Source organism: Elephas maximus, chromosome 13 (genome assembly GCF_024166365.1).
Source record: "Elephas maximus indicus isolate mEleMax1 chromosome 13, mEleMax1 primary haplotype, whole genome shotgun sequence".
Taxonomy (NCBI): Eukaryota; Metazoa; Chordata; class Mammalia; order Proboscidea; family Elephantidae; genus Elephas; species Elephas maximus.
This window is the reverse complement of record NC_064831.1, coordinates 60,910,445-60,934,140: the sequence shown is the minus strand read 5'-3', so window position 1 is coordinate 60,934,140 and position 23,696 is coordinate 60,910,445. Positions and strand designations below refer to the sequence as shown.

At 36.4% G+C, this 23,696-nt stretch overlaps 1 protein-coding gene across 3 annotated transcripts in view; it reads left to right on the top strand.

The window, feature by feature from the left end:
* Positions 1 to 23,696, top strand: part of UACA (uveal autoantigen with coiled-coil domains and ankyrin repeats) — a 104,269-nt gene that overhangs the window by 60,590 nt on the left and 19,983 nt on the right. For all 3 annotated transcript variants that reach the window (XM_049905582.1, XM_049905581.1, XM_049905583.1), the window contains exons 2-12: positions 162 to 295; positions 4,597 to 4,685; positions 7,927 to 7,991; positions 8,784 to 8,841; positions 12,414 to 12,484; positions 12,586 to 12,692; positions 14,934 to 15,115; positions 16,623 to 16,660; positions 19,512 to 19,580; positions 21,131 to 21,238; positions 22,922 to 22,954. In XM_049905582.1, the coding sequence (XP_049761539.1) occupies positions 162 to 295; positions 4,597 to 4,685; positions 7,927 to 7,991; positions 8,784 to 8,841; positions 12,414 to 12,484; positions 12,586 to 12,692; positions 14,934 to 15,115; positions 16,623 to 16,660; positions 19,512 to 19,580; positions 21,131 to 21,238; positions 22,922 to 22,954 (954 nt within the window). The remainder of the gene's footprint in view (positions 1 to 161; positions 296 to 4,596; positions 4,686 to 7,926; positions 7,992 to 8,783; positions 8,842 to 12,413; positions 12,485 to 12,585; positions 12,693 to 14,933; positions 15,116 to 16,622; positions 16,661 to 19,511; positions 19,581 to 21,130; positions 21,239 to 22,921; positions 22,955 to 23,696) is intronic.

Genomic DNA, 23,696 nt, shown 5'->3' with positions numbered 1-23,696 from the left:
CAAAAGTAGGATTAAAAATGTTTCTTGTAATATACGTGTTTTAGAAAGGTTTTATGGCTCTGCCCTTCTAGTAAAGTTGGCACAACCGGGAGAAGGAAATTCCTGCTTTTCAAGTCTTACTAATGTAGTATGCCATGTTTCCTTTTTTTTCCTTTTTGCAGCATGTTGCAGATTGGAATAAATATGATGACCGACTGATGAAAGCAGCAGAAAGAGGGGATGTGGAAAAAGTGTCCTCAATCCTTGCTAAGAAGGGAGTCAATCCAGGCAAACTGGATGTGGAAGGTAGATCTGTGTAAGTATGACTGTTGATAAAGCGTATCTGAAGGGACTTTGGGTAAACCCTTGGGATATATGTGAAATTTGTCAATTGTGGTGATCGACTCTTTTATTAAAAAAGTCTTTCCAAAGCCAGTATTATAAAAATCTTTCAGTAATCTGCTTTAGCCATCACAGACTAATAATTGTTGTCAGTTTGAAAGATTTCCAATCTAGAGAAAGAATACTAGAGCACTACCCAGGCTAGTTGTTAAAGACTTTGGCAAACAACAGCCTTTGGTGCATTTATAAAGCTTTTTCGTATTCCTTATGATGTTTGATTCTCGCAGCAGCCCATAAAAGAAGTAGGAAAAAGGTTAGAGAGGTTAAATAATTTGATCTAATCTCATAAAAAGTCACGGAGCTGGGATGCGAAGCCAAGCTTCCTGTCTTTGAGGTGTATAAATTACACTCTCTTTGCTTTGCCACCCACTCCATTTTTATACTTGGGTAAAAATGGAGTTTAAATGAGAACAGAAGGGGAGCCAGAGTACCTAGCGTGGCTTTGGGAGATTCCATCATTTGTTTTTCAGTTACTTAGGAAGGCTCCTGACTTGTATATATACCTGTGAACCATGTGTCTTCTCTCCCACCCCTCTCATTTCTTCATCACTTCCATTCCTGTTGAGGATGGAGAACGGGTTAAAGGGTAGGCCCTTTATAACTATACCCATTAAAAATCTGATCTGGGAAACTTTCCAAAGCTAGGTAGAGGTGGAAAGTCTCATTTCCTAAAATTCCTCTCAGTTTTACACTTACATGAGTTTATAGAAAATATTATAACTGGAAACCAGATTACTAAATATAGAAAGGAGCATTAGGAAATGAACATGTTCGATGTGGGTCACTACTTTGGAATGCTGGAAAGATAGCAAAGCATGACCATAAATTAAGTAGCTTTGGGGGAGCAATAAAGTTGGAAATGTTTCAAGTTTCTAGTGTTACAATTTTATCAAGTAGGCAATTTAATAGCTACCAAAACAGTGGTTGTTTTGATTCCTGTCTCCTCTTTTTACTAAATTTTAAACTCTTTGTAGGGCTCAGAGTGTAAATAGTGAAAATTGAATATCTATCAGTGACTTCTCTTTAATTTTTTTTCCCCCCAAATTGCCAGGATGTTAAAAGGTGAGGAATGCTCTTCATTCCTCATCTTCTAACATCTTCAGTGAAACCTTATTTTTTCAGTTTTGCTGATCCCTAGCTTTGGGAGTTTGGATGTTTTGAATGAATGGGTGTGCAGATTTTTTGACCTAACATTCAATTTTGAGTGAGATTATTTATATTAATGTTCAGAGTTTATAAAATTTCATGTAATTTTATGAACTTTGAACTTTAGTTTGGGAAAAATATTTCAGTAGTGTTAGTTTTTGAGATTTTCTTTTGTAGGAAGTAAAATTATTTCCTAGGATTCATTTCCTCCCCCCCCTTTTTTTTACCCCCCCAAACACAAACTATATCCTTTGTTAGTTAAAGCATTTTGTACAAAGGGCATGCCACAATATAATTTCTATACTATGTGTAATTACAAAAATAATTTTATTCAGAATTTTTTGGAAGGGGAGTTAATTTTGAAACTTTAGGCAGAGATAGCTTATACCTCTTGACCTCAGTGCAGTTTCAAGAGTTGAAATATCTGAAGCCTTTGCTGTAGTGACTACAAGAGCCTGTTTTCTTCCTGTTCACCTCTCTCCTAGGGTGCAGCCCTTTAGGGTCCCAACCCAAAATGGGGTAAGTTCACCAAGGTTCCCCACTGCCACTTGGAGAGCCCTGGACCCTGATTCCTGTCTCTCCACCCCTCAAGGCTGTCAGAAGTGCTGTTCAGCCTCCCAGCTGCTCTTGTAGGAAGTCAATCAATGCTGAGTCCCAGAGCAAAATGGCCTCCAATACCAGGCTTCCCTCCCTGGGCCTCTGAGCTTCACTGCATCCTGGCCTAGGAATTCTGTACTATTTGGTTAGCTCGTTGGGACTTCAAGCAGATGTTGAGATTTTGTGCAGCTTGTCTAGTTGTCCTCAGAAGTGAGGTTTGTCCAAATCACCTGGACCTCCCACTATGGAAGCAGAGCTGCAGGTCTTGCTTTAACAGGGGGTAGGGTGAGGGGTGGGGAGAAGCACAGTATTTTTGAACTCTTAAAATTGGCTATATTAAGCTGATTTTTTAATTGCAAAAGTTTCCTACAAAGCACTTTTCAAGTATCCTTTACCATTCTCCTCATAAATTTTAATGGTTGATATATCTTCTTTCTGAAGCAGAGGTACTATTTATTTATAGCACACCAGCATTAATAATGCATCGTAGATTTGTCGTGATTTCTGCCCTTAATACATCATCACTGTAATGTGGATTTATGTTTTGAAGAAAGAGATCTTCCAAATTTCGTGAACTAAGAAATAAAAACAGAAACAAGCAAATAAACAAACAAAAAAGGCATCTCCTGAATTGAGAAGACTGAGTGACTTTGCCTGAAGGAAATTAGCATTCCTTGAAAGATTCTAATGGTGTTTTGCACAGTGTAATTCCCTACTTCACTGTTGCAGAGAGATTAAATGATACCCCAGCCATGTAACAATTTAATTATTCTGCTACAGTGAGAATTGCCTGACACTTAAGAACACTATACTCCTTTTACTAGAAACATTTCTGTTTCTCTAAATCAAACCGAACACAAACCTCCGCTATGTAATAGTACGTGGTCTCTAGTTTGCGTTCTGTCTGTTGTAATACTAACAGAGTGTTAACAGACCTGCATGACAGGATGTTGTGCCATCTAGAAATGAATTTGCAAGCCATCTTCAGATTCTGTCTCCAAGCATTCATTTGTTCAAATATTTGGGGCCCCATCACCTATCTGGCACTGTAATTGGTACTGGGGATTGGATAAGAAACAAAACAGACAAAAATTCCTGCTTTCGCTGAGTTTGTAGTATAGTGGAAAGAGATTGATAGACTGTAAAGAAAATAAAGAATAAAACTATATATTATATTTGAAAATGCTAAGTTTCAGATAGAATAGTAAAGGCAGGGATGGGGAGCTGGGGGGTACTAAAATTTCAGGGAGTAGGGATGATATATAATTTTTAAATGGCGTGGCTAGGGAAGCCCCCCACTGAGAGTGTATGATGCAGAGTGTTTCTAAATCCAGGCACCTTGTGGGGCACTTTCATATCCTTTAGCTCCTGGCACCTTCAGAGTGGTTAGTGTACTTTTTTAGGGGCATGGTTCAGTCCGAACTCCAGCTTAACATCCTTTGCCAAGAAATCCTCCTGAATTTACCAGCCTGGATTTGGTGGAGTACTAGCCAGTGTCAGTTCTTACTGCACACAATATATGTCTGTAAATGTTGATTAATAAAGCGATGGATGATCAAAGAAATAGTGGAATGTTTTGTCTTGCATCTCAAACGCTTGATGGCTTACAGTTAGTTTCTTAGGTAGGCTTGACCTGCCTAATTAGGAAACTTGTTCAGTTTTGCCCATTTACATGAAATTTCAGTTATACAGGTCTGTAAGCAAAAGGAAGAATACCAGGCAATTGGTACTGTCTGGGAAAAAGAAGATGCCAATTCTTTTATGGCTTTCAAGTATAGCTTAGCTTGCTTGTTTTGAAGACTTTTCCTTGTCAGTTTTAGCTTGATAGTTCTAAAGAGAAGGGAAAAGTGTTTTGATCCTTCATTGGCTTCAGCATTCTGCTGTAACTTCATTTGTTTTGGCAATTTGAGTATATTTGAAATTAAGCAAAATAGTCTGATAGACATTCTTCAGAGCATTTTTAAAGGCCCAAACAACCAGTGTTTTTGTTACTCAAATAGTTAACAATATTATAGTATAAACTTTCTATTATTTTTAAAGCTATTGAATATTAGCATATTTCCTTGGTTCTAAGGAGGTATTTCTAGAAAGTACTGTCCCTTTTATAAATTTGGATTAAAATGAGTTTTAAGTAATATGGAGTAGGTTTATTTTTGCCGGTATTAAGTATAGATGTTCTAATGTAGCTTTTAGGGAACCCTGGTGGCATAGTGGTTAAGTGCTACAGCTGCTAACCAAAAGATCAGCAGTTCGAATCCACCAGGTGCTCCTTGGAAACTCTGTGGGGCAGTTCCACTCTGTCCTACAGGGTCACTATGAGTCGGAAGCGACTTAACGGCAACGGGTAATATAGCTTTTAAAACATGTGCACGTGCATGTGTGTGTATGTTGTTTAAAGGTTAACATTAATATAGCATTTAAGTTGATCTTTGATAGTTTCCATGACATCACACACATTTTCTTTTTATTTAGCTTCCATGTTGTGGCCTCAAAGGGGAATCTTGAGTGTTTGAATGCCATCCTTCTACATGGAGTTGATATTACAACCAGTGACACAGCAGGTATGTTTTCTTTCATAGTCAATTACAGAATGCAGAGATACAGATTTTGTTTGGTATTAATGTTCTTCATCAGACCTAAATGTGATTTAAAAAGATAAATACTTAACTTTCTGTTTTTAAATAGTTGAAAACAGGTTTGTTTCTGGGGTATCATTGTGAGGAGAGGTCAAGTTGTAGGGAATTGAGGAGAAGGGGTTACTAGATTGACCAGCAGATGGAGCCCTGAAGTCTAATGCTGGTCTTGGTACTGTTCCAGAATCCTAAAAGTTCCGATTTTGAAGAAACATTAGGAGCCATTTAGTTTAAATTTACATACTGCTCAGTGTATGAATTCTTACTGTCATGAAGGCATTGGTTGTATGTTTTTTATGATGGCGAACTAACTGCCTCATAACAACAGCAGCAATGACGATAATAACAAAAGTAGCTGACAGTTATCTAACACATTTATATAAGTACTTTGTCAGCTTTTTACACGTATTAACCCATTTTGTTCTCACATAAACCCAACGAGGCTTTGAGGTACTGAAAGTCACTAAGTAACTTTGCCCAAGGCCCTTTATTAAATAAGTGGCAGTCGGAGCCTGTTCGTAACCATTATGCCTCACAAGGAACCAAATCTATATTTGTTTAAATTTATTAAAAAAAATTATTCTTGGAAACAACTGAAATCTGTATTTTAGCTGGTCTCTGCCTACACTTAGTCCTGCCCTGTCTGTCTCTTAAAACCTTACTGTATGAGCTTGTTTGCATATCACAAGGTAGATCTTTACGTATTTAAATACCTCTGTTGCTTCCCTTCAATGTATGTGTTAAATTTTCTGTTCATCAGAAATGGGCATTCTCAGGTCTCTGGCACTTTTGACAACTTATTTTTCTACCATTCTATTTTGTTGTTTAATGAAATATAGGATTGACCTATAAAACAGAATTTCCCTTTCCTGTTTTATCCTGTGACTCCATGTTTCAACAAATAAATAATACATACGTTAACCAGCATTGTGTTTAGAAATGAGAAAAAATAGAGATTGATTGAGGTCATAGTTGAGTTAGTGAGGAAAATCTTTACCTAAAGATACATCAGATTCTAAATCAAAGACTAAACTCAATCTTTCTGCCTCCTTTGAAGGAAGAGAGAAATGTGTTTGTGCTTTCTATTGGTATAGGGGAATATTTATTTTTAGAAATTTTGGACTGATCATACCTCTTCAGAACTGTTCATTGCACACAGTATATTTCTGTAAATGTTTATTGCTTAGTAAAGTATTGGCTGATCAGAGAAATAATGGGATATTTTGTCTTGCATCTCAAATGCTTGATGGTTTAAAGTTTGTTTCTTAAGTAGACTTGACTTGCCTTCTTAGGAAGCTTGTTCAATTATGCCTGTTTGCATGAAATTTTAATCAGTTATACGGGTCTAGAAGCAAAAGGAAGAATCAGGTGGCAGTTGTTGGTACTGTTTGGTGGTGTAATCAGCACGATAAATAAATAAGGCCTTATTTATTTATCGTGCTGATTCAGATTTAAACAAGTATCTTTCTGCTCTGGACCTTTGTGCCTAGTGGCTAATCTAGTGGCTTTTGCCATCCCTTCTTCAGGTCAGATCAAGCTCAAACACATCAAAATGTCAGGTCAGAACTAAGGAAATACTAAACCAGCCATCTGATATCAGCAGATATCATTTGGGCACAAGATATCACAAGGGCAAGGACCATGTCTCATTTGCTGTAATGTCTGTTACAATCCAGATGTGGATATTTGATCAAACAACTCTTTATTTTATCCCACCTCCTTTACTTACAAGTATATATATATATTTTTATATTTAAAGTACCAGATTTCAAGTTGGGGCAGTTTTGGAGTATTTTGTGACCAAGGCCTTACCGGGTATCCATCCACCTTTGGTGTCATTCATATTAGGATGCTTTAGATCTGATGTTTCGTTGATTTCTTGCTGCCATATGTCAGATGGCTGGTTTAGCATTTCCTTAGTCCTCGCCTGACATTTTGATGTGACCAAGTTGCTGGGGGCATTTTGTTGAACAGGGACAGTTGCCACTGTGTCTAACCTCATTATCCCCATTCCATGCTTTTTCTTCCCATGTAAATGCCAGTTATTCTAGTCACCTTTCACAGCATGAAATGTTTCTAGGAAACCTGTTCATGAACAGATTGAAACTGGAATTTGAAATGATCACTTCTGACTTGTTTGTAATTTTTGGGTGTGGTTGAATATGTTGTTATCTGTACCGGTTCAAAAATCTGGGCTTCCTGCTTTTTGTTCCAGAACCTATTTAGTTAGCTACACAGAAACAATCAGACCCAGGAAGACTGATCTAGCCACTAAACTAAACTCATGTAAGACATAGTGAGAGTTGAAAGTCAATTTATTTATCTACCCAGGGTGAATAGGACATAAATTGCTTCTTTTCTAGCAGAATTATGTTTACGAAGTTTGTGAGATTAGACGGAAATTAAGAACATTAAATGACTGGAAGCTGGAATAGTCTGGTGACTCCCTTTCATCCCTCACGATCCAAGAGTGCTGTATGTGCAAAGGAATACAATTAGGAGAAATAATGTTTGGAAGTGGAATGTTCTCTGCAGGTTGACCTTTTCTAGTACCCAAGTTAGCCCTTCAGATTATCTGGTAGCCTCTTATTTAAAATCGCACGTTTGTAATGCACGTTGTATTCGAATAGGTCATCCGGTTTTCAGAGGCACAAATCTAATGAACTGTGAATTTTAGATGAAGCATAAATAAACATTTTTTAGAAAATACCCTTTCTTTGAACTATAACTGTTAACTTTCACCGTTTTCAGTGTCCACACTGCCAATTTGGAAATTGTTATTGTTAAATGAAATTTAGGTATTTTTTCCTCTCCCTTCTTTTTTCCCTCCTTCCCACCTTCTTTTTTTCTTTTACTCTCCCTCTCTCTTGCCTTTCTATGCCAATATTTAATTACCTGCTTTGTCTGTGTACTGGAGAGATAGTAGTGAATAAGGTAAAACTCCTGTTCTTTATGGATTTGTATGTTTAATTTTTCTCCCCGCTTTGTTTTGGTGTGTACATAATCTATTATTAAAAAATCAAACTAGGTAAAGCATCTTAGAAACTGAAACCATGCTTACAAATAAGTATCATGTCAACCTAATTTTGGGAAAAGAATCACATTTCTATGGAAAATTCATGAGGAAAATAATACTTCACGTGTTTTAAATGATTTATTACTTTTTAAGGAAGAAATGCTCTTCATCTGGCTGCAAAATATGGACATGCATTGTGCCTACAAAAACTTCTACAGGTAGTAAAGGGGTTAATACTGTGGATTTATTATTTTGATTGCAAGTAATAGATGTATTTTTAATGTGTTTTCAGAATTTGATATCAAAGAATATGGTAGACTAACTTTGACCATTAGCTTACATAATATTTTTTCCATTATTTATGAAGGAATGTGAACAGTAAAGAGCAAAAATTCCAGGGGAAGTGAATTGCATAACTTAGAGTATTAAAAATAAATAACAAAGACTTGACCTTCCTGTTGACATTAGCTGGAGACTAGAATTTTCTGTTGCCTGATATATGATACAAGACAAAGTGTTACAACATAAGATTTATATTTTCTATGTAAATATAGATAACAGACTGCATGGTATTAAAATCATTACTTAAATTTTTAATGAGATAACCACAAAATTCTGTGAACTAGTTGGCTGAATGAATTTTCCAGTCAAAGACTCCAGTCAGACATGTCCATAAACATTTTTACCATTAAGTTTCACAGCAGAATTCATGTTTTTCTGATTCAGTAGTGCAAGTTTTAAGTCTTGAAAACGAACAATAACATATTTTCTATATCCTATGCTATTGTAATGTAGCATATGGTTTCCTGTTTGGTAGAACACTATCAAATTTACAGTATAATGTTATTATATCTGTTTCATGTCAAAATATTTAGTGGATTGTCTTGTAGTCTTTTGTTTCTTTGATAAATGGAATATTTTAAGATTAAAGAGCAGCTGTTTGTTTGAGTGTAGATAATTAATTGTAAAATAAGGCTCTTCTACATTACTAAGTTTCTGTGTTTTCGTAGTACAATTGTCCCACTGAACACGTTGACCTGCAGGGAAGAACTGCGCTTCATGATGCAGGTAAGCAGAAGTTTCATTTGTATACACACACGCATTTGTTAAAATGGCTAGGAATTTAACTTAATTTCAAAGTTTTAACATATGTGTATATTTTTGTAATTCATGAAGAAACAGTAGTAAGCAATTTTTATCTATCGTATTTTTACACAAATAATGTGCAGCCTGTATGTTTGCCAACTCTGCCTTTCCCCGCAAGGTATTTTCATAAGTTCCATTATGCCAATTTTTTTTACATATTTTAAAGTGTAAAAAAAAAATTTACATTTTTTTCACCTGAAGGTATGAACTTACTGCTGTCATTTTGTTATGCTTTGTTTGGTGATATTGATGATTTCTGTGTCTGTTTAAATTTCTGTGCTGAGTTCTTTTTGTTTGTGGATTTTCTTTTTATTTCCTTCATTGTCACTGATCTTGTGTTTACTGAGTCTTTATGATTTCTTTTTTATCTTGATGAGTGGGTTTATTAGTTTTCTTTGTGGTTACTCTGAAATTTACCTTAATCTTTCTAAGTTTAAAGCAGTCCACGTTGATATCACCTTAACTTCTTCTCCATATGAAAGTTCTGTAACTACACCATTTAGTTTCCTTTTTTTGTTTTGAAGTTGTCGTTTACAAATTGACATCTTTGGTTCCCTGTTTTCAGTTTTGTAGCTTTATTTTACTTTTGAGATTTCTTTTTCTGATTGGTATCTGGGTGATGCTGTCGTGTGGCTTAATCTCCAGCTGTTGTTTGATGCTGTTGGTTCTCTGTCCAAAGGACTCCCTTTAATATGTCTTTTAAGGTTGGCCTGCTTTTTACAAATTTCCTTAATTTCTGTTTATCTGAGAATGTCCTAGTTTTGCCATTGTATTTGAGAGACAGTTTTGCTAGTTATATGATTATTGGTTGGCAGTTCTTTTCTTTCAGGGTTTTATATATATCATCCCATTGCCTTCTTGCCTGTGTGGCTTCTGCCAAGAAATCAGAGCTTAGTCTTATTGGTGCCTCTTTGTAGGTGATATTTCATTTTTCCCAAGCTGCTCTCAGAATTCATTCTTTGTTTTTGCTTTTGGAAGGTTTATTATGAAATGTCTCGGTGACCTTCTTTTTGGGGTCTATTTTGTATGAGGTTTGTTGAGCTTCTTAGATGGCAACTTTATCTTTCATGATATCAGGGAAGTTTTCTGCCAGCAAATCTTCAGAAATTCTCTCTGTGCTTGTTTTTTTGTGTGTGTGTCTTCTCCGGTTCTGCAATTTCGATCATCCATAAATTATTCATCTTGATAGTGTCCCACATAAGTCTTAGGCTTACTTCATTTTTCTTCATTCTTTTTTCTGATTGGTCCTCAAACAAATTATTATCAATGGATTTATCCTCTATTTCACTGATTCTATCTTCCATTGATTCAATTTGACTTCTTTGTCCATCCATTGAGCTATCGATTTCTGCTATTTTATTGTTAATCTTCTGGATTTCTAGTTGCTGTTTTTGTATGGTTTTAATTATTTATTTTATCATTTTGTTCTTCCTGCTTTATTTCTTAGCTGTATTTCTACTTTCATGATTCTCTACCTCATTTTAATCCCTGCTGCTTCCTGGCTGTCAGAAATAGTAATCTTGGATGGGAATGGAACATCCTCAAGCTGATCTTCACTCCAGGACTGGACCTCCCCCTGCCCCTTTCTTTTTCCTTATTGGGTGGTCTTTGACAAAGGTGTGAGCAACAAGAGTTTTATCTCCTGCTGTTTGGTTTAGAGAAACAATTGGCTTTCCTATACCTGTGAGACCCCAAGTTTCTAGGCAGTGTTCTGTTCACTCCCGTCTCTGTTCACAAGCTGGCTGATTCTTGCTTGAGTTCATCTCTGTCTTGTAATACCTTGCCAAAAGCAATAAGCAGCTCCCAGTATGTACCGACAAGCTGGCTCTGTACTGTTGCTTCCCCTCAAAGGGCTCCATAGTTACATGATACACCATCTAAGTTATCACAGATGATAGCTTTACCAAATGTTTGCCACAGCATGAGATCAATCACCAGATTTCCAGCCTGAGCTATGTTTACTCACCACCTACCACCCAACCACTAAACCAGTGCCATATATTTTAGGTATTTGTTACAGTGACACCCTGCTTCTGATAGCAATTTTTGTCTTTGTTAGTTAGGATTAAAGCTAGGCTCCTGTAACAAAAAGACCATTAAAATAACATTGGCTTAAAGAATATAGAATTTATTTCTTTCACGTAACAGCCCTGATGTTCAGATTGGTTAGTTCCTATACTCCAGATGGTCCTTCAGAGACCCAGATTTCTTCTGTTTTGCTTCTCTGACATTATCTCGGGCATTGTGTTCATCTTTAAGGCTGAAACTGGTAGCAGGCACCTCTGTTTACCTGCTCACAGGAAGGGAAAAGAACATGGAAGAATGCATAACCAAATGGCTATTTTAAGGCCGAGACTCCAAAGTAGCACATGTCACTGCTGTCATATTCCGTTGGGAAGATGTGACTCATATGGCCAAATCTAGCTTCAAGAGAGACTGAGAAATATGGTCTGTAGGTGAGCCACATGTGCCAAACCCCGTGTTTATTACCATGGAAGAAAACTACTAGAGCTTGGTGAACAGCCGGCGCCCTTCACCGTAGTATGCTGAGGACTGACTTTCTGTGTTCAGTATATTATAACTCTGGAATTTTTCATGGTTTACATATTTCCATTCTCATTTATAATTGGAAGCAAAAGGTTGTTAGTTTTATAATTCCTGAACTAATGAACTCAGGTTCAGTTTATCTTTTTATTAATTATGTGTTTTACATAAAAGACTTCTGCTTGATTAAAAATACTATAAAGAATTTATTTGATTTTTCTCATGTATGTTTGATTTAATCTTTATTTGAAAAGAAAAAGAATGCTGACTTTCAGTACTTTTTGTACTAATAATCTGTATCAACTCATAAGGCTTAAAACTCATGGAGAGGGGAAACACAACCCTATTTTACGAATTTAAGAATAGTATTTTCCTAATACCAATATACGTTCTACTGTTGTTCACAGAAAAAGTGCAGTGTGATTTTGTCAGATAATTTTTTAACAAATAATCCCCCTGGGCATCACTAAGGGCAGACATTGCAATCTGTTTTTAAAAGAGATAAAAGGTGTTTGTCATACTCCGTGCATTGTGGCTGTTTTATTTAAAAAAAAAAAAAATGAGTATGATTCTTTAGGAAAAAAAACTTAGCTAACACACTATAAGGAGAAAGTCAGTGATTAGCTGTGCTTAAAATTATATGGTAAATAGAAAATTCAAGTTTGATTTCTATTAGCAATGCTTATCCTTAGGATAGTAGTACATTCTTGGCTTCTACATAGATGACAACATTCCTTGGCCCTAATAAATTATACAAAAATTATAAAATGATCTTGTCTAACCCACTTTCAGATAGAAAATTGATGCTTATAATGTTAAACTGAGAGTGAAGAATATGAATTTTGGTAGTTTAGAAACTCAAGAACTTATGCCTTACATGGATCTAGCAAAACGCCATGTGTCTTACCAACAGATGTTCACTATTTATCATTTTTCTTTGTTCTCCAAAGCTATGGCAGACTGTACTTCTAGCATTCAGCTGCTTTGTGACCATGGGGCCTCTGTGAATGCCAGAGATGTAGTAAGTCAGTTTTTGTTTACTCTCATTTCAACTCATGTATTTTAGCTTTCACGTTGTGGGAGACTTGTGTTTAATGTTGTCTTATTTTTCTTTTTGCTTAGGATGGGCGGACCCCACTTGTTCTGGCTACTCAGATGTGTCGGCCAACATTATGTCAAATGCTGATAGATAGAGGAGCAGATATTAATTCCAGAGACAAACAAAACAGGTAACTCTTTTTTCATGGCTCCCCAAGACCAGTTGGATGCACAGTGGTTGTGAAACTCTGCTGCCGTGACTTGGCCTTTCCAGCCGCCTTGGTTCTCCCCTTCCTTGGCTTGCTCTTCCTTGGAACTAGCTCCCACTTCTCACTTTTCTTCAGAGACTGCTAAAGAAGAATAGAAAGGGAAATAGTGGAAGATGACAGGGCAAATGCTAAGTAAACACAGTAGTTCAGGTCTGTGTTCAGGTCAAAGAACTAAAAGAAAGAGGAATTATGTCCCAGTTATTTGCAACTTGAAAAAAGCTTTTTTCCCACCATGAAATTAAAACAAATAAGATATAAAGGAGAATACAAAAATTTGTATCTACAGTCTGCCTATCTACTAGTGAATCTTTTGAGAGTAAAGTAGTTCTAGGGTGTCTTGGAGCTCGATGTATTTCAGGACAGATTTTTTCAAGGTGACTTTGCCTGGGCACAGTGTAGCCTCCTTCTCCTAAACTGATCCCATTTCTGTACTCTAAGAGTCCCTTAGTTTATTTTTGCTTCTGTGTTTGATGCTGTTTTAGTTGGTGTGTACTAAGAATTTCTATTGGTGACTCCCCCTTTTTCTTTCTTCTGTGTCTTGGGGCTTGCTATATTATAATTCTGCTGTTTATGGCCACAAAGTTTCTGACAGTGAAGTGTCTGAAATATAGTCCCTCTATTAACTGAAGTATTACAAAAATGTATAACTACCTACAGTTTCTCAGATTTTATAGATTATTAGTAAAGAGATTGTTCTTTTCTTTTGACCTAATTTTATTCTTTAGGTATATATCCTGTTGTTTGTAGTTTATCAAGAGTAAATAAATATGAAAAAAGAGTCTTTGGATGTCAATTTTCATAGCTTTTTTTTTTTTTTAATAGTTTTTATTGTTCAGAATGTCAAAGGAGGAAATTCTTCAGCCATTAAATGGTTAATGTGATTATTAAGAGAGTGGCTTTTTTTGTATTACTTTGTTTTTGCAGATACCAGAATCTGGCTCCGAGCCTGACTAGGGAAATTGATTTTAAAACTAACTTTTAGAATCGTAGAGGGGTGATGTGGTTGATCTGTGTATAATGCCTTATGTTTTTATAGATCTTATGTTTTTCAAAGCACTTTTACCTATGTTTTTTCATTGGAATGTCACAAAAAACCAATGAGGTAGGGCAACATGTATTATATAGACTAGATAACAGATGGTTTTAAAAATGAATTATAATCTTAGTTTTCAACACTCTATATTTGTTTCTTTTCTTTTCCTGTTTTGTCTATGGCATTTTTAAAATCTAATAACAAAAACTTAGTTGATACCTCTTGTGTATAGACTATTATACTAGTAACTACTGGGGGCAGAATATAAGAGAAATAGAATGTACATAGGCATAGTAAAGGCAAGAATCAATTTCCTTGTGAAAACCGGTATTTACAATTGAAGACAGATACAGGGTCAGTAACTTCATTTCAGTAGGTGTTGGTTTTCTCAGCAGTAAAAGTAGGGGATTGGACCAAAAGTAATTTCTTGGATCCTTCTGAATTTCCCTAGCTACTTAAATCTCTTGTGTTGCGTTGCTACTATCTGCTGATATACTGTTACATGTTTACGTGCTGATGATGCCATTACTGTAAGATAAAGCAAAGGTCCATGTTAACATGGGGTAAATTGAGGAAGGCTTATTTGAGGAGGCAAATTTTATGTTAAGTCTGAAGATGTTAAGGTCTCCAGTTAGAAGAAACAAAACTCTGGGAAACCGGGACCAGGAATCTGATTCTTGTTTTGCGGTAGGAGGGATTTGTTGGGTACGTTTGCATGATGTAGTTCATGAAGGGCCTTAAATAGTTTGGGTTTTTTGTTGTAGGTTTTGAGTCGAGCACTAATGGGGTGAAATGATCAATTGTGAAAGATTTTTGTAGTAATTATTTAAAGGTCATTGAAGGACTAGAATAAATGAGGTTAGTTTGGCAGAAGAAGTAATAAAAGGTATATAAGGTGATAAAAAATTTTAGCTCTGCACACTAAGACACAAAGCAAATGTTCTCATAAATACAGTGATGTTAAAATATAAGATAAAAACGTAAAATAAACTCTGTATTTGTAACAAGTATATATATATATTTTTTAAAGTGGTATCTGTTTTTTAAGAAAGGGGCCTCTGGCAGAACTTTTCTGAAATACCCTCTTGGATCTTTCTCAAGGTCTTTTATTCTTCCGTTTTCCTTTTTAGGACTGCTCTTATGCTAGGTTGCGAGTATGGTTGCAAAGATGCTGTAGAAGTCTTAATTAAAAATGGTGCCGATGTGAGCTTGCTGGACGCCCTGGGCCATGATAGTTCTTACTATGCAAGAATTGGTGACAATCTGGACATTCTAACCTTGTTGAAGACTGCGTCAGAAAATACCAACAAAGGTACCAGCAATTTTCTTTAACTAGAGAAGTCCAGATTAATAAAAAGCAACTTTTAAAGACTTACATAAGAGAACTACATTAAGAAGCAAAACATTCCTACTGGTAAACAGTTGGTTCATCTCCTTCTCCCACAGATTTGCCTGTTTACATTGTAACCATTGTTTTGAGGCAATGTGTGTGGCATACATAACCTAGTTGATCTAGCAAACCCTGATAAAGAACTGAGGAAGAAGAGTCATATAAAGGGTTTTGTTAATAAATTTTTTGGGGGCGGGGGTGAGGAGGAGTGAGGCTCTTAACTGTTATACTGACAAAGGTTTAAAGGAAGAATCATTGTTTAAGCATGACTATAAAACATTCAACAATAAATATTTGTTGAATACCTGTGCATTAAAAAGAAATAGGAAAATACAGAAAAACAACAAATAAAATGCCCCCCCATCTTACTGTTGAGAAGCGTTTTGAGGAATCCTTCTAGTTCTTTATACATAAAATTGAGATCATCCGTAATACTGTTTTGTACCTTACTTTTTTCACTTAATATATTTTGAAGTCCTTTCCCTCATAAATATTTTTTTCTACTGTATGATTTTTTTTGATGCATAAAAGTCTGTTTATTTGAAATCGAATAAGGACATTGACTGCATTGTTAAGGAGCCTTGGTAGCATAATGGTTAAACGCTTGTCTACTAACTGAAAGGCCAGCAGTTCAAACCCACCAGCCCTTCTGTGTGAGAAGAGACCTGGCGGTCTGCTCCTGTAAAGATTTCAGCCTAGGAAACCTTGTGGGGCAATTTTACTGTGCCTTTAGGATGGCTATGAGCCCGAGTAGACTTGCTGGCACATAACAGCAGCTACGTTATTATTTTTTACACTGAAAAACAATTTTCTATAGGTCTTTAGGTAGCATTTAATTTGTTTACAGTTTTTCATTGTTAAAAATAACAGTGTAGTAAATGTCCTTATATGTATTATCCCTTTGGATCAATTCCTAGAAATTGAATCACTGGGTTACAGTGTATGTACATTTTTAAGAGCTTTGGATATGTTGCCAAATTACCTTCCAATTTTGGAGTGTTTTAAATTTCCCACTTTTTACCTGCCTTCTGTCCTAGCATTGGAAACCCTGGTGGCATAGTGGGTAAGTGCTGCAGCTGCTAATCAAAAGATTGGCAGTTCAGATCCACCAGGTGCTCCATTGAAACTCTATAGAGCAGCTCTACTGTGTTCTCTACAGTCACTATGAGTTGGAATTGACTCGACAGCAACAGGTTTGGTTTGGCTTGGGATCTGCATATTGCCAATTTGATAGGCAGTAATGCTATTTCACTATTGTTTTAAGCATAATTTTTGGAAATAAGACTGTGAAGTAGTAAGCATTAGGGGAAACTTTAAAATTTATTTCTCTAATGTTGACTCTAAATTGTATAGTTAGGGGGTGCATATCTACCCAAGTTAACCTACTGTTTCAGTGTTCTTTCTTCTCTCTTTCTCTCTACATCTTTAGGGAGAGAACCTTGGAAGAAAGGACCATCTTTGCAACAGGTAGCTCTTAATTTTAATTTTTTTAAATTATATATATTATGCAGCATAAGTGAAATGCTTAGTAAAATTGGTTAATGGTTATGCATAACTGTTTGGAGTTTAAATGCATGCCCTTATCTTCCTTCAGTTAGTCATGCTCATGCAGTATCTAGCTATGAAGACCATGATGCCCTATCAAGATACTGTCACTCAGCTTGAGACAATGGATCTCAGTTACAATGCACGTATCCAATGGGGCCTCCTGATTGTTGGCCTTGAACATCCAGCCCTTTCAAGTATTGAGATATTGCACCTTGTTGAGATTCTTAAATGATGAGTTTTAATGCGTCAGATCATAGACAGGTTTCCCCTATTCCACAGTAATAACAGAGTCAAATATTTGCCATTATTGGAAGATACTTCCAGTACAATGCTAAGTGAAGAAAACAATTCAAAACTGATAACACATTGTGATTTCAATACCACTGTTAATGTTTTTTATTTCTTTTTAGTCTTTTTTTTATATATATATGTTATTGGATGTGTTTAACTGAGGACCTGACTTGAAAGTAATAATACAATACAATACATGAACTAATTCATACCTTGCTTTTGGGTACTTTTCACACTGATTTTATGAAATCATTGTTTAACCCTGGTTTTCTGTCCCAGTTTGAGTAAATGTTTCATTGTTTTCCTCTAATCTCTTCGAGTTAAAGTAAGTGGAGTTACAGCACTCCCACGTCTTGCTCAGAAACGAGTGTAGGCAGCTTTCCTCTTCTGCTGGCTGTTCCCTTCCAGGCTTTCAGCTTTTCTCTAGTGAGAGGAAGCCAAGCATTTCCTGGAGAGAAAGTAATCAGGTACATTCTGAGCAATTCCGATCATCAGTTCCACGTCATTTCTCTACTTCACATGAACTTGAAAGCCATGTTAAAGCATGCTTTCCTTTTTAATCCATCAGAGTTAAGCAATACATTCATGCATGTATTGTGTCTGTAGACACTTTTCCATCCAGAGCAACTATGCCAACGTTCTCCCTCATTCTTCAGATAGTCTGGGTGGGGATAGAGTAAAATGAAACTTACATTGTATGATTGTACCAGCCATCTCATAGAATCATAGAAAAATGTTTTCTGAACTATACAGACAATTGAAATAAATTATTATTTAATATTAATATGGGAAAAGCACTCTGCTCAATGCTCTAGGAATTATCTGAATGAATAGCCAAACCAAACCCATTGCCATCAAGTTGATTCTGACTCATGGCGATCCTATAGGACAGAGTAGAACTACCCCATAGAGTTTCCAAAGAGCACCTGCTGGATTTTGAACTGCTGACCTTTTGGTTAGCAACCATAGCTCTTAACCGCTATGCCACCAGGGTTTCCATTTAAATGAATACAAGGAGTTAGTATTCTACCAGGAACAGCAGGACTCATGGCTTCTAATTACTTTGTCTCCATTACATATTGAATATATTTATTGAGAATCTGTTTAGGGTTTGTTCTTGTACTAAGGGCTCTGTAGCCCCGTTATCAAGAAGCCCAGTGTTGTCATGAAAATAAGAGTTATTCAATTGTTTGTTTAACAAATATCTATTGAGCACCTACAGTACACCAACCACTGTTCTAAGTGTTGGGGATACTATAGTGTATAAAACAAAGTCCCTGCCCTCATGGAGCTCCCAGCCTGGTGACAGAGATGAACAATAAGCAAATGAATATTTAGATTAATAGCAGATGCTGTGGACAAAAGCAAAACTAGATCAGGGGATGAAGGGGAGTGGGTGCCTACTTTAGGTTGGGTGGTCAGCAAAGGCCTTTCTGAGGAAGTGACCTTTGGGCAGAGTTCTGAAGAAGTGAGGAAGGGAGCCATAGGGCTTTGGGCACAGGCAGAGGGAAGAGCCAGTACCAAGCCCCTGATGAAGGAGTATGTTTAGCATGTCTATGGGGCAGTAGAAGGCCAGAGTGACAGAAGTGGATATGCATAGTGCGTGGTGGCAGGAGAAGAGAGTGGTGAGGTAAGCAGTGCCAGATGTGTAGGGCATTGTGTGGTAAAGTCTCTGGATACACATCCACCGATAACTGAATGTAAGGTAGCAGATGAATACCATGTCCGTGGCGCAGACCATGGCTGCTACGTGGATTCAGGGTGGCAGCAGAGACTGTTAAATGTGGTGAGGCTTCGGTCAGAAGGTGGAGCTTTAAGGGATTGGTTCATTTAGGAAGTCTCAATTGGAGTGGGTTAGAGAGTGGAGGGTGGGGATTAAAAAAAAAAGTTATTTTGTTCTCTTGTTTAATAATTGTTTTATGTTTTTATTAAAGCAAATCTCTAAGCCAGAATAAAGTTCAAAGCAGTAAGTGTACAAAAACAGAACAACTACCCTAACCAGGTTGTTTAAAAAAAAAAAGATCTTTTATTTAGCTCAGGTCAGAGGATTAGGTCTGTTTCTTCCTTATCGCACCCCTTGATATTTTATTTCAGCAGTGCTCAGACAGGTAAATAATTCCCGTATTCCTTCCAAATTAATGTACTTCCCTACCTTCCTGACAGCTTTTTTTTCCTTTGGGAATAGTCGTGATGCTTTATAGTGCAACTTTGTGTCTACCATAAATTCTCCTTTTTAAAATTTAGTGACTTTAGTTATAAAACAAATTCTCAACAATTAGTATTTTCAATTTTGTCATTATTTAGTGTTTTTACACTTGATTTCTTTAAATGCCACATACTTAAAGGTGCTTTCCATTTTGAGGTTTTAAATGGAAATACTGCCACCTTGTGTTGTGTAGAGCAAAATTTCATGTTGGATGAACTGAAAACCACCACTTAGGCTTGTTGTTGCTAACCTGTTTTCTTATGTTTTACCAAGCGACATTTGGCGCATATGCAAGAAGAAGTAAATAGAAAGCCAAATCAGAGGGAGCATCAGAACTTTCAGGTACAAAGAAAAAAACATTTGGTATCTTCCTTTACAGAGAATTCCAGTGGCAATTGGGTGGAGGAGGGCAAAAGGTGGGAGCAAAAAAGTAGGGAAGAATCAAAAAAGTAGGGAAGAATCCAGGAAAGGTAGGCAGGTTGTTACAGTTTGAGATTTTGTTTTCCTAACCAATCCCTTCAATAAAGAATTGACTTTTGATACAAATATTTCAGTCAGTATTTGATATATATATATGTAACATTAGAACTGTGGTATAGAAAGTATTGCGTTAGTATATATTGGAAGCAAATAATGTTAACAACTTTTTTGTAAGCCAATGTTAATTTAAATTTGTCTGTTTTGTGATGTAAACCATAAGTTTATATTCATTTTGGAAAATTATTATGGTAATAAAAGTGATGGTTTGTTGTGTGCTATCTAGTCAATTCCAACTCATAATGACCCTATAGGACAGAGTAGAACTGCCCCATAGGGTATCCTAGGCTGTAATATTTACGTGGGAGCAGATGGCCAGGTCTTTTCTCCCGCGGAGTAGCTGGTGGGTTTCAACCGCTGACCTTTTGGTTAACAGCCGAGCCCTTAACCATTGTGCCACCAGGACACTGTAAAAGTGATGACAATTAATATAAATAAAATAAAATCTAAATTTTTTTTAAAGTATTTTTTTGCTTCGGTTAGGAAAAATAATTTTAAATTAACCACACACCACTTTTTACCTGTTATGTTGGCCAAAGTTTTCAAAAAACCATTATTATGTGAATTATATTGAGGCAAAAATACAAGATTGAATAGTTTATTATGTGACTGAAATATCATTAAAATATAAATTGAATAGCTGTTTTTCCGTATGATAAAACAAAAGCGTTTTATTTGGGTTTTCATGCTTTGATCATAGCTTAATGTTAGTGTTAAGAGAATGAGCTACAGTACTACTCTTTGTAGCCTTAAATGTTTTATCAGAGCATTGAAATGCTTGTTAGTTTAACAAAACCATTACAATAGTATTATAAACTTGGAATGTTTATTAAGCAAAGTTTAAAATGACATATTCTGCTATTTTCTATTTCCAGATAATGCTTTTATTTCTTAATTTGTTGGAATCATAATGATTTGCTTTCTTATTCATAATTATATTTATTAGTTATCATAGAAGGAGCCTTGGTGACACAGTGGTTAAGTGCTCAGCTGCTAACTGAAAGGTCAGTGGTTCGAACCCACCAGCTGCTCAGTGAGAGAAAAAACCTGGCGATCTCCTCCTGTAAGCATTGTAGCCTAGGAAACCCAATAGGGCAGTTCTACTCTGTCCTATAGGGTCGCTATGAGTCACAGTCGACTTGCTGACACACAACAACAAAAACAGATATCACTGGACAGGGATATTCGATATTGTCTCTGTAGATTTTAAGGTATTTGAATGTCATTGAAACTATTGTCTCTTTTTTACTTAAAGTTGTTTTATATCTGTGTGTATTGGCATGTGATAGAGCACTGTCTTTTAAAATTTCTTCTATAAGAGATCTTTTATTATTGTGTTATCTTTATTTTTTAAGGATCTGGAGATTGAAAACGAAGATTTGAAGGAGAGGTTGAGAAAAATTCAACAAGAGCAAATAATATTGTTAGATAAAGTCAATGGTTTACAACTACAACTGAATGAGGTAAATAATCTGCGTAATACAAAAAAATCCAAAAACTATTTTACTACCAGCAACTGTCATCAATCATATTGACCCCATGAGTTGGAATTGACTTGATGCCAATAGCAGCTAACAACAATCATCGTCAATAAGAGTTTTTTAAAATTTTTTATTTAATTGTACTTTAGATGAAGGTTTACAGAGCAAACCAGCTTCTCATTAAACGGTTAGTACACATATTGTTTTATGACATTGGTTAACAACCCCACGACATGTCAACACTCCCTTCTTGACCTCGGGTTCCCTATTACAAGCTTTCCTGTCCCCTCCTGCCTTCTAGTCCTTGCCCCTGGGCTGGCGTGCCCCTTTAGTCTCGTTTTGTTTTATGGGCCTGTCTAATCTTTGGCTGAAGGGTGAACCTCAGGAGTGACTTGATTACTGAGCTAAAAGAGTGTCTGGGGGCCCTACTCCTGGGGTTTCTCCAGTCTCTGTCAGGCCAGTAAGTCTGGTCTTTTTTTGTGAGTTAGAATTTTGTTCTACATTTTTCTCCAGCTCTGTCCAGGACCCTCTGTTCTGATACCTGTCAGAGTAGTCGATGGTGGTAGCCGGGCACTGTTAGTTGTCCTGTACTCAGTCTGGTGGAGGCTGTGGTAGTTGTGTTCCATTAGTCTTTTGGACTAATCTTTCTCTTGTGTCTTTGGTTTTCTTCATTTTTCCTTGCTCCTGACGGGTGGGACCAGTGGAGTTTTAGATGACTGCCTGCAGGCTTTTGAGACCCTGAACTCTGCTCACCAAAGTAGAATGTAGAACATATTCTTTTATAAACTAACGTTATGCCACTTGAGCTAGATGTTCTCCGAGACCATGATCCTCACAGCCCTCAGCCCAGTGATTTGGCCTCTCAGGGAGTTTGGATGTATCTATGGAACTTCCATGACCTTGCTTTGAACAAGTTGTGCTGGCTTTCCCAGTATTGTGTACTGTCTTACCCTTCACTACAATAAGAGATTTTTAAATGATCTATCAGATCCAAGTCATGGTATTGGGTGCTAAAGTAGGTAAACTAGATAAACTCGGGTCATTGCTCTTGAGTTGTATCTTACTAGCGACCAGGACGTTTACATGAGGGCTACTTCATAGGACAGCGCATGACATAGCAGCTTTGAACTACAAATTAACAATTTTGGTCTAATGTATATTTAACCCTGGACTTAAGAAGTAGAGAATATGTTTTCCTTTCAAGTATACGAGGATAGTGGTATTGATGTTCCTTTTATTATACGTTAAATCTTTAAAGTATTGGAATGGTACATTATATATATTCTTGTATATGTGATATATTCCACAATAAAAAAGTTCATAACAAAAAAGAAGGTGATTGTCAATAATTGAGGTATGTGGTAATAACAAAGGACTGAACTGTATTTGGGGCTATGGGGTTGGAGAGGAAGGAGCTGATGGTAGTTGTGAAGAGGAAGAGTGAGTAGAACTTGATGACTGATGTGTTCTCAGAAGAATCAAAAGTACTTCTGAGCCTGGTGGTGAGAAGAATGAACAGTGGTAACTTATACAACAGAGTTGGTAGTGCACAGACATTTTCTTCTCACATCCTTGTTCCCAGTCTTAAAGATATGTGCCTTTTAAAATAAACTTTCAAGAATTAAAATAAATGTCTTCTTTTTTTTGTTTGTTTTTTTGATTTAGGAAGTAATGGTTGCTGATGATCTGGAAAGTGAGGTGGGCTGGTGATTTTATTTTAAACCCGTGATAATGGTTTGTTTATTGAAGATGATATTGTAGTAAAGGTTTTAATTCTTGAGTTGAGATGGAGCACAGTATTTTGTTTTTGGTTATTGCTTACAGGAAAAAACAAAACCTACTGATGACTGTAAATGCATGCCCCAGGTATAGTGGGTTTATCGTAGGCCTTTCAATGGCTCTTTTTTTTTTTGGTGAATATTTTCATGAGAAAATATAAAATGTTAAACATTAAAAGAAAATGTCTGAAAATACTATGCTTTAAAACAACAGAAATGTGAGTTTTTCATAATATTAGTTGTATGTGTTGTATGTTTTATTGATATAGTGTAGAAATTATTAACCCTACTAATAAATAAAGGAGGAAACACCAGTGGCCTAATGGTTAAGTGCTACAGCTGCTAAACAAGAGTCTGGCAGTTCGAATCCACCAGGCACTCCTTGGAAACTCTATGTGGCAGTTCTACTCTGTCCAATAGGGTCACTTGACTCCACGGCAATGGGTTTAGTTTCCGGTTTTGGAAACCCTGGTAGCATAGTGGTTAAGAGCTACAGCTGCTAACCTAAAGGTCTGCAGTTCGAATCCACCAGGTGCTCTTTGGAAACCACATGGGGCAGTTCTACTCTATCCAATAGGGTCGCTATGAGTTGGAATCGACTTCACGGCAACAGATTTTTTTAATAAATAAAGGAGCCCTGGTGGTGAAGTGGTTAAGAGCTA